Source organism: Asterias amurensis, chromosome 4 (genome assembly GCF_032118995.1).
Source record: "Asterias amurensis chromosome 4, ASM3211899v1".
NCBI classification, from domain to species: domain Eukaryota; kingdom Metazoa; phylum Echinodermata; class Asteroidea; order Forcipulatida; family Asteriidae; genus Asterias; species Asterias amurensis.
In genome coordinates, this window is record NC_092651.1 from 26293217 (window position 1) to 26303786 (window position 10570).

At 39.5% G+C, this 10570-nt stretch overlaps 1 protein-coding gene across 1 annotated transcript; it reads left to right on the forward strand.

Moving 5' to 3' along the window:
• The first annotated feature begins 7679 nt into the window (after positions 1 to 7679).
• On the forward strand, positions 7680 to 10043 carry LOC139936419 (neuropeptides capa receptor-like). Its single transcript, XM_071931241.1, has one exon. It carries the CDS (start codon positions 8259 to 8261, stop codon positions 9435 to 9437), a length of 1179 nt encoding a protein of 392 aa, XP_071787342.1. The 5' UTR covers positions 7680 to 8258; the 3' UTR covers positions 9438 to 10043.
• The last annotated feature ends 527 nt before the right edge of the window (positions 10044 to 10570 follow it).

A 10570-nucleotide genomic window follows, 5' to 3' on the forward strand; every position in this document is an offset into this window, starting at 1 on the left:
TTAATAACATGTCAAATACTATGTATACGAAGGTCTGTTTGTGAACAGGGCTTCTCTCTGCTGCCTGCCTCTGATTATGTTATGAATAAACGCTGATATATTTATTTTACTTTACACACACACACAGAACACACACGGATACCGCCGTTACCGATTCGCAACTCATATCTAAAAAGATGTTTGTGCAGTTGGGGACAATTGAGTTTGATTTAAAGGCACTGGCTTGGAGTTAGGACAAGTTTAAAATTAGGACTAGGATATATAAAAAAGAAAACGTTTGGCTAGTCCTAAGTTGGGGCGAGTGACTCGTCCTAACTCACTCGCGACGAGGTCTAGTTTTAATTACTTGAGAAATCCACCCCTTGACACGTTTTGTAATTGTCAAAAACCATTATTATCACTAACCTTGTTGTATTCCAACATTATGCATAAATTAACAAAACTGAAAATAAAACAATTGGTTCAATTGGTCATCGAAGTTGCAAGAGAATAAGGAAAAAAACACCACTGTTGCACAATTAATTTGTGTGCTTTCTGAAAAGCTGAAGTATTTCATTTTTTGAGGCAGAAACTAACCTCTTTCTCAAAAACTACGTTACTTCAGAGAGAGCCGTTTTCACAATGTTTTATACCGTCAAAAACTTCCCATTTTCACATTTAAGTTGTTTTGCCTGCAACTGTTTTTAGTAATATCCAATAGTGCCCGGTGCCTTTAAAGACGCTTTTAAAGTTGGGAGAATGAGTTGGGTTTTAACAGGCGTCGGTGTTGTATCTACATGTCTTGTTAGAGGTGAATGAACCAAAAAGGGCCGAATCTGGACTCATCAAACAGAATTTAGTGAAATACATCCTATAAAAACCCCGCGGTGTCGCCGTGGAAATCACATTTACACGCTCTATAATCGAATCAGAAACCCTGTAAAGAGGATGGCGTTACGGTGCTAAACAAAATAAACATGATTAATGTACCGGACAAGAGATACCATTTAGATGGTAGTTTTCAAAGAGTTTAGCGAAATATTGTGCCTTGCCTCTGTGGTTGAACCATGTTCAAACCAAGTATTGTTATGAAACTTTGCATGGTGTGGATAAATAGGAAGACATTATAAATAATTCTTAGAAACCTTGCGGTAATGTAAATCTCTTCAGTGGGAGTGTTGGTCTGAAAAGAGCCGGGGTGGTGGTCTTGACTTTTCGAATGTTTCTGTGCTTTCGACGTTTCTGCTCGTCTTTATTCTCCTGAAGACGAACAGGGTATACTGTTCGAAACGTCAAGTCTATACCGGCTCTTTTCAGAGCCAACACTCACTAAAGAGATTCACTCATGGCTGTACACGCACATCTACTATTTATTTATAGTTTCTTCCTATGTTTAAAGGCAGTGGACACTATTGGTAATTGTCAAAGACTAGCCTTCTCAGTTGGTGTATCTCAACATATGCATAAAATAACAAACCTGTGAAAATTTGAGCCCAATCAGTCATCGAACTTACGAGATAATAATGAAAGAAAAAACACCCTTGTCACACGAAGTTGTGTGCGTTTAGATGGTTGATTTCGAGACCTCAAGTTCTAAATCTGAGGTCTCGAAATAAAATTCGTGGAAAATTACTTCTTCCTCAGAAACTACATCACTTCAGAGGGAGTCGTTTCTCACAATGTTTTATACCATCAACCTCGCCCCATTTCTTGTTACCAAGTAAGGTTTTATGCTAATAATTATTTTGAGTAATTACCAATAGTGTCCACTGCCTTTAAACCAATGGATTAAATTTGACAAATTTAGTTGGCAGCGAATGCATTTGCTTGTAGCACATCTACGTCAATCATTGGTACCTTTTCGTTTGCAAAAAAACTGTGTGCTTCTAGTTGCGTTTACTTATTTTGTCCGTATATTTGTTTTGTCTGTGAACACAAAGTCACGTGCACTGTGCAAACGTTTGAAACTGGAGAGACTTATTGGAGGGGATGTCATGACGGATTAAGGCTTGTGGTTGAGCTATGTTCAAATCGATAGATTGAGTTTCACAAATTCAGTTGGCAGATAATGTTTTTGCTTAGCACAACTTCAAAAGACAGCCAAACGAACCAAAATGCACTTTTGCATAATTGTTTGGCAGACTTTTGTTGCGTTTACTTTATAAAATACAGATACAGAGAAAGCATTTGCTAAGCACAAACTATACGAAAGAAAAACAAACCAAATTGCACTTGTGCCTTCTTTGTTTTACATAAACAGTGTTTTTAGTGACGTTTAATTCACGAATGTAGATGGCAGAGGAGGCATTTGCTTGTCACAACTTCGACAGAAAAAAAATGCACTACCCCTTTGTGTGTGTGTGTGCAGAAACATTGTTTCTATTGGCGTTTACTTCACAAATTTAGTTGGCAGAGAATGCAAATGCTTAGCACAATTAAGGCAGACAAACAAACCAAAATAATGCCCTTTTGCCTTTACGTTTTGCAAAGACACTGCTTCCATCGGCGTTTTACTTCACAGATTTAGATGACAGAGAATGCATTTTCTTAGCACACGACAGACAAGCAAACCAAAATGCAGAAACAGTGCTTCCTATTGCGCGTTTACTTGTTTCGTCCGTGAACACACACGTGCGCCGTGTGAACGTTTGAAACTGATGGACTTGGAGGGGATGCCATGATGGATTAAGGCAAAGAAAATATCTGCGCTTACTTGGCGCCAAAAACCGACCCTATATTTCATTCGTGTGGTTAATATAAATAGATAGTTGTCACACGCGCTATTTACATGTACCGGTAGTCGTTCCCGCTCTTATCAGGCCCAGTTCAAATAAAGCACGGAGTGGCCTATAAACTCCGAAATCATTTATCATAACATTTGTAATATTAACTCAATGGATTAATTAATTACTAATGCACAAGCCTGGCTATGTACATGTAGGGATCTGGGTGGTGGTGAAGTGAATAGTGTAAGGGGGAAAGGGAGTTGAGATGTCAACTTCTGATTGCGGTAATTAAGTCACAATCGATATCTATTACCCGTAATGCTTAAGTTGCTACCAAATTGTCTGCGAGCTTAAGTCATTTACGATACCATGCCGTGATGTGACAAACTGGAGACGGGCAGTGTGTTATATTCACTGTGTCCTAAGGACTGTTCAGTATACAATGTATGAGATGTGTAAGCCCTTAGATTAATTGCAGTATGAAGTTTTGAATGTTCATAATTTGGGCGCCATCGAAATCAATTACTGTTTAATCAATACAGCTTTACGGGACATCGAGTGTTCCTAATTAACAAAAACTGACTGTGACACGGGGATTTGTGACTTCCAACTTGAGGTATTTTAGATGACACAAAGGCCCTGAAAAAAATTTGACGAGAGGTGTAGGGACACTTTTCAAGATTGATGTCCGGACGTTTGGACATTTCCCCCGGTGCTGGGGTGTTTCTATTTGGAGGGAGAACAACTCGACGGGCCCAGGAACTCCCTATATCAAATTGAGCAGAGGTTTAAAGTTCAAGAGTTAATGAATAATTTCCCCTTTATTGTAAGAAGTTGCGAGACTTCGGTATTCTGTGTGTATTTTTGAATATTTGGCACATTTCACTACTGTATGATAAGGGGTTTTATTTAGCGGGGTGCACACTTAACATGTAATAAATCTTGGAACCACATATTCCAGTATGGTGCCTTCCACAAATTCCAGTATGGTGCCTTCCATCGCTTTGATTACCTTGATAAACGTATTATTCAATGTGGAAACCATACAGAGCATATGCACGCCCACAACACCAATTTAGTTATGAAGGTCTTATGATGTGACAGATTCAGTTTTATTCTGAGCTGTAATGGTTGAGAAGATGACGTTTTATGCACATGCGCCCAAGCGTTTCTTGAACACGTCAACGTCATTGGTCTAGTTATCACCACACATGACTGAGTAGAAATTTGGACACGTGATGCGCATTGCCGTGGCACGACATTAATTCTAATGGTTTTTTTACCCCATTGCGCCGTATGTGTGTCACATACGTCATTAGTTTGACGTCAGAAAGAACAAAATACTAGTCTTTACAGAAAATGACAGTTTAAATAATGTTACCACAACCACAAACTTTAATACGTAATAAGAACGAATAAGGAAAGGATAAAAAATATCACTGTTAAATTTTAGTTTAAAATTTAAGTATTATGAAGTTCATATTAGAACAATTTTTTTCTGTGAAAAATTACCCTTTGAAATGAAGGTTTATTCAAGAAAACTGTTCCTTTAAAAGGGAACGCAACAGCTGGTTTCGGTTGTTACAAACACAAGTATAAGGACAATGTGTTCCATGGTGAAACATGTCCAAGTTAATTTTACTACTTTATCCTGATTCACACAAAGGATTAAGCCCACATGTTCACAGGTTAGGTATGGTTGATGACATAAATCATGAACACTGCGACTATTTTATCAGCTGCACAAATTCTGTACCTTTAAATGAACAGACAAATGACTCGTAGAGAATTGCAATTGATCTCAATAGTTGAAACAAACTGTTTCAGAAAAAGGCATATTCTTTCAAGGGCTTTGGTAATTTGTGTACGACACGAACACAACAGACGTCCTCAGATTAAAGATAATGATTGCTAAGGTGCTGTAGTCTCAAAAAAAACGAGTACAAAAATTTTCACAAAACAAATGTCAGCATGTACAACAGATTAACGCGACTCTTTCCTGAAGCATATTGCTCTGTGGTGTTCATTTTTTTCTTTTCTCGAAAATTTGACGACATGGAGCTCAAATTTCTACAGGTAAATTATAGTTATTTCATACAACTTCATTCACAGAGATTAGTATGGATTCATGTCATGGCAAAAAACATGATCTACAAAAGGTTTCAAAACACTATAAGAAATCAAATCAAACGACGGTATTTATCTCAACAAAAAGATACATTTGTTTTAAAAAAAAACCCAGGGCCAATACAATCACCTGCTGTCCGAACATTTCCTTTTGATTTTAGTTCATGTCAATTATTTTGTACAAGTCGAGAGAATTTGGCAGTTTGTTATTTCAACAGGTGAAAACAGATATCCGGGGTTTCGTGTTGTCCCTTCTGTTTACTGTTCGCTTATCATCTATATTTTATGAAAAAGTAAATGGCAGGTGAAAAAGGTGAAAATGAAACATAGGTCAACAAGTAGTTACTAGTTCCCTTTTGGGGGTATCAATCATTTATAGATAGCCTCTGATTCCACGACTCTCAAACGATATATTCATATTATGTATCACTGCGTTCAGCTTTGTGATGTAGGCCTATTACTTATTCATAATTCTGGTTGCCGATTCGCAGGCCTACCTTGCATTTGCTATCCAGATTAAACTGTTTATCAAGCTACAGTCATTTTGATAATGTTCCAAGCAACCGATTTCACTCAAACGTTAGGATTAATCTCAACTCGCGTTTAGGACGAGTAACTAGTCATAACTTAGGATTTGAAAAGCTGGGCCTCGTCCTCAGTCCTTAGATAATAATCCGAATTTGGGAAGTGTTTGGTGAAGTTGACGGCTGTATCCAATAATAATACTGAATGTTAGTATTCTGTACACCGAAAAATGATTCAGACCAAAACAATTTGATGTCCGAAAATTTGAGTATAATAATAATCAAATTCGGAAAACAAATTACTTCTTTCTCAAAAACTATGTTACTTCAAAGGGAGCCATTTCTCACAGTGTTTTATACAGCTCCCCATTACTCGTTACCAAATAAGGTTTTATGCCAATAATTATTTTGAGTAATTACCAATAGTTTTCACTGCCTTTAATATAATAAATAGGGTTAAAACAACCAAAGGTTCCATAAACCAAAGTTGCACTTAGCCTTTAACAACCTCAAATCAGGAGCCGCCCACAGTTGATGCCTTCAGGCCTATCCAACCTTCGGTTTATTTAAATCTTAATTTATAAATTCTGTGTGTCAAGGGAAACTAATGTAATGATTTTATGCCAGGTGTTCAATAAGGTTTGTTGTAATTAGTCCTGACCGAGGAACGAATGATGCAAAGGTCTGTTGACTGACCGGAGAGAAATAGTTTGAGCACGGATTAAGCAACTAAGCTACATCACTCAATGGAATGCCACACAGTGGCGATTTGGTGAATTTATTTTTCAAAGGTCATTATGTCAATATTTAATTGTTTTGGGTTTGGGACATGCATCGAATGAATATTTTTGACCTGTAGCACTTAAACGTATTTCGCAAAATATGCAGTTGTCATATTAGTATTAAAGACACTGGACACTATTGGTAATTGTCAAAATCCAGTCTTCTCACGTGGTGTATCTCAACGTGTACATAAAATAACAAACCTGTGAAAATTTCAGCTTGATTGGTCGTCGAAGTTGCGAGATAACTATGGAAGAAAAAAACACCCTTGTCACACGAAGTTGTGTACTTTCAGATGCTTGATTTCGAGACCTCAAGTTCTAAACTTGAGGCCTCAAAATCAAATTTGTGGAAAATTACTTCTTTCTCGAAAACTACATCACTTCAGAGGGAGCCGTTTCTCACAAGGTTGTATACTATCAACCTCTCTCTATTACTAGTTACCAATTAAGGTTTTCTAATAATTATTTTGAGTAATTACCAAAAGTGTCCACTGCCTTTAAGGTGTTTATTGAGAAACATGGTTATGAACAAAATAGAGTTCTCTGTTGAATGCTTGCCAACAAATAGGACATGTCCAAATGGGGTAACAAAAAATTTACAGTTAATGACCGGAGGGTTGTTGTGTGTTGTCATTTCTTCGAGACAGATTCTGATGGGTCGACACGTCAGGTCATCAACTATTTTTGCACAGGTTTTACAGTATTTTAAGGTTCTTGTTTAGAGTGACGATGCATTATTTTATACAATGGTAAAAGTTTATATATACATTTTGTGTTTCTTTAAGTGACTGCGTTATTTTCATTTTGTAAAATTTACTTCAAATAAAATATTTGTAAAACTGTGGTCGGCAGGTAATACCGGAATATATTTGTAAAAGTATGGTTGAGTTCACGTTCACATGTTAACAATTTAAGATAAAGCATGAACATGTGGGTGGTAAAATCCAATAATTTGTACATTATGTTTAAAAAGCCAACAACCTAGTTTCGCATTCACCCGATTCCTATGACTCACAATCTGAACATCGCCGCTTGCGTGTAGAATCCATGCGTGGCTTCTTGTTTAAATGAATGATTCGATTCACATGCAGTTTATCCTAAGAAAAACACCGCCTTTGTTTGACAAACAATATTTTGATTACAGTATCGATATTATTGATCGAACAGCCTACGAGCATGGAGGATGAAGAAATTGCTACGATCCATTCTTACAGAGCTAAAACCACTGCTTTCTCTGAAGGCCACCTACTTCATTTATGCGCTTTTGGGTTGTAGGAAGTTTCATGCAACGCGTGTGTGCGATAGCGACAGGGATGCGCGCATTGTACGTGCGCAGCGCATGCGTTATTTGGTGTAGACCACTGCACGCATAACGTGTGTATACGGTGATTGCAAGTTAGTATTTTGTATAACTGACTACCCTGGCTGTGCTGTCACCATACAACGATCGGCTGCTCATCGGTAGTGTGTGTACAGCTCATCGTCACTCTCTGCCGCTGCCGTACTCCAATAGTTGCCACTCGGGTTTGTACGCCGTGGTTGCCCTTGTCTGATGGAATGACAGCTCGCTTTGGATGGGATCTAGCGGTGCTGAGACACCCATGGCATATCTGCCCGAGAGGAGTCACAACCACTGTTAGTCGGAGTCAAGAGTGACACTCTTGATGAGCACTTCACAGCTTTTTGACTCGCTCCGGTCTTACGGATGCTGTGTAGCCCTAGCAGCGGGGGTTTTGTTTTACAACCTGACATCAGTAGTTAGCTGACGATATTTTTTATCATGCGTGGATGATTCGTGAGCTTTCAAACGATATGCATGAACTTCATCAGGAATTATGAACTGATTAATTGGTAAGTCCAATCAATAGGACAGCTCCATCGATTTCCATTGTTTCAAATGACACAGATACAAAACTACAGTATTGATCGAACATTCAGCAGAGTGTAGGAGAGAGAAAACTAGATTTCTAAAAAACAGATGGCCAGCAAAATCAGTCCAAAATCAACATTTATACATTATAAGGACATGACTGAATCGATTGCTGCACCACATCAGCTTGCGCCTGTGACACTTGTGTAAATTTGTTATGTGAGAGCTCAACAACCCGATTGGAAAGATGAATTTCTCCAATAACAATTCGAATGAATCTTCGATGTGCAAGCCGGTCGCCGAAGACCAGCTTGAGGCTTTGATGTACAGCATGGAGTTCGTAACGACCGTAATCACACCTTGTATCCTGGTCTTCGGATTGATCGGGAACATCAGTTTCTTGGTGGTAGTCTTTCGAATCAAATGGATGCGGACCGTGGTCAACTGCTACCTGGTCAACCTCGCCGTCACTGATATACTCTTCTTGATTTTCGCTGGTGGTGATCAGATACTCGCGTATTTAATAACTCCGGTCCATCGGGATGATAACTTCAGAGGGGCGACAGGCTGTGTCTTGATCCATCTGATTAAGGACGCCTGTTTCTTTACGTCGCTGTCCCTTATAACTCTAGTCACCTTGCAGAAGTTTTACGCCGTGTGTCAGCCGTACCAGTACAAGCGCTGCACGGGTAGGCGCCAGCCCACCAAGTTCATTACGGTATCCTGGTTTCTGTCCATCGTGTTCGGCTGTTTGCTCATTCCCGGGACTGCGCAATTTGCGCAGTTCTGCATCATCTGGCCGGATAATGATACCTACAAAGACTTCCCGGAGATGATCGCTTTCTGCGTGCCATTGGATGATAGCTTCGAGATAGTCGGTAAGATCCTGCAGAGCGTGCCTTTCATGGCTGCGCTCTTCATTAACTTCTACCTGTACGGGAAGATCATAGTGGCCCTACACAAGAGGACAACCTCAGGGAAGGGGTCGAACGAGAAGGCTCGCATACGGACGAGAAATCAGATGGCGCGCATGGTCATCACCAACGGAATACTTTTCTTCTTGTTGCTAAGTCCCATACATGTGACATCGTTTATACACGCAATTAACAGATTGACTTCTGCTTCGCCTGCGTTGAACCCATCCCAAATGACACAGATGAGTAAGATATTCCAAATCATTACTCACTTGAACTCGGCCGTGAATCCAATAGTATACAACGCCACCAACCCACGGTACCGCCAGGCGTTCTGCCAGACGTTCTGTTGTTGTAACCTCGCAAAAAGCTCTAAGTACCGATCGGGTGTCCAACTCAGGGAGGTGTCGGGCACGAAAACGGGGGCCACCATCTCCGGCGATCGAAGCTTCTCGCCGAATTACATCAATAGAACCACGGACACGCAGATATCTAGGAACGACGTCCTTTAAAATGTGCCACATTGTGACTAATGTCCCGAATGTGACTAATGTCTCGTAGATGAAAGTGCATTGCGCCACAGTGACGCTCATTGTCAGTGAATAGTTGATGAATGTTCTTCTCGACTTCAAATAATTCGGTTGCTGCGTATACAAAGTGACGTCAAATAAACAAATGGTGCCCTTCGCAAATTTGCAAAATGGTAACACATTTTAATTAATGTTTTCAATGTGTAAATATTGTATTTTAAAGAGATATCTTTAAACAGTCATAATCTATTAACTCCTTTGTCATGTTGCATGAAGTTTTTATTTATTATGAGTCGCCGGTGATGTCCAGAATGTTAGATATTAAATGTGCGTATAGAGAGTGTTGTCGTTCACTTTATAGCCTGACGCAAATTAACGGTTGAAAATTCAAACTCCCACGTGGGCCCTCAGAATGAACCAATGCAGTGTGCCTCCTCGCTGTGTCCTCTACGGGCCAATTAAACAAATGGTGATAGTATGGTTATCGTAAAAGAGCCATATGAGAATATAAATTGACGGCTATGGCTACAGTTACGGTTTTGTCTACGGCTATATCTCTACACTGTTAGTTAATAATACCGCCGTAAATGCAAAGACGCTTTGGGTAACGACAGTGTGTGTGCGTGGCAATTTTGAGCCCGGTATGGGCTTGGGGTTTGGTTTGGTAACTTTTTTGCCAACTCTTTTCAGTGCACACATCAAGCCATAAGCCAGAAGTCATAGCCAAAACCGCTCGTAAACAAGTGTGCGTTAAAAAGTGATCACAACTTCACATAAGACTGATGGAAGAAAGTACACAGGTTGTCATAGTTTTACTAATTATTTTCACAACATCTCAAGAGGGCAGGTGCATGACATTTGACCCCTCTTATCTATATCTCAAAAAGGTTTTACGATGGGGGCGGGGCGGGGGCGTTTGGGACGCATCTGTATTTACAGTGAATCATGTTTGTAATGTTACTAATTAAATAAGTAATTGTTTTTCCAAAACCACATGACGCCTCGTATAACTGAGTTACACAATCGAAGCTCATGTGCTAACATATAACGTTGATTTGACTTTAAAAGCAATCTGCAGACCTCCACCTGCTTACCCGCCGTGGGTTGGGACTTCA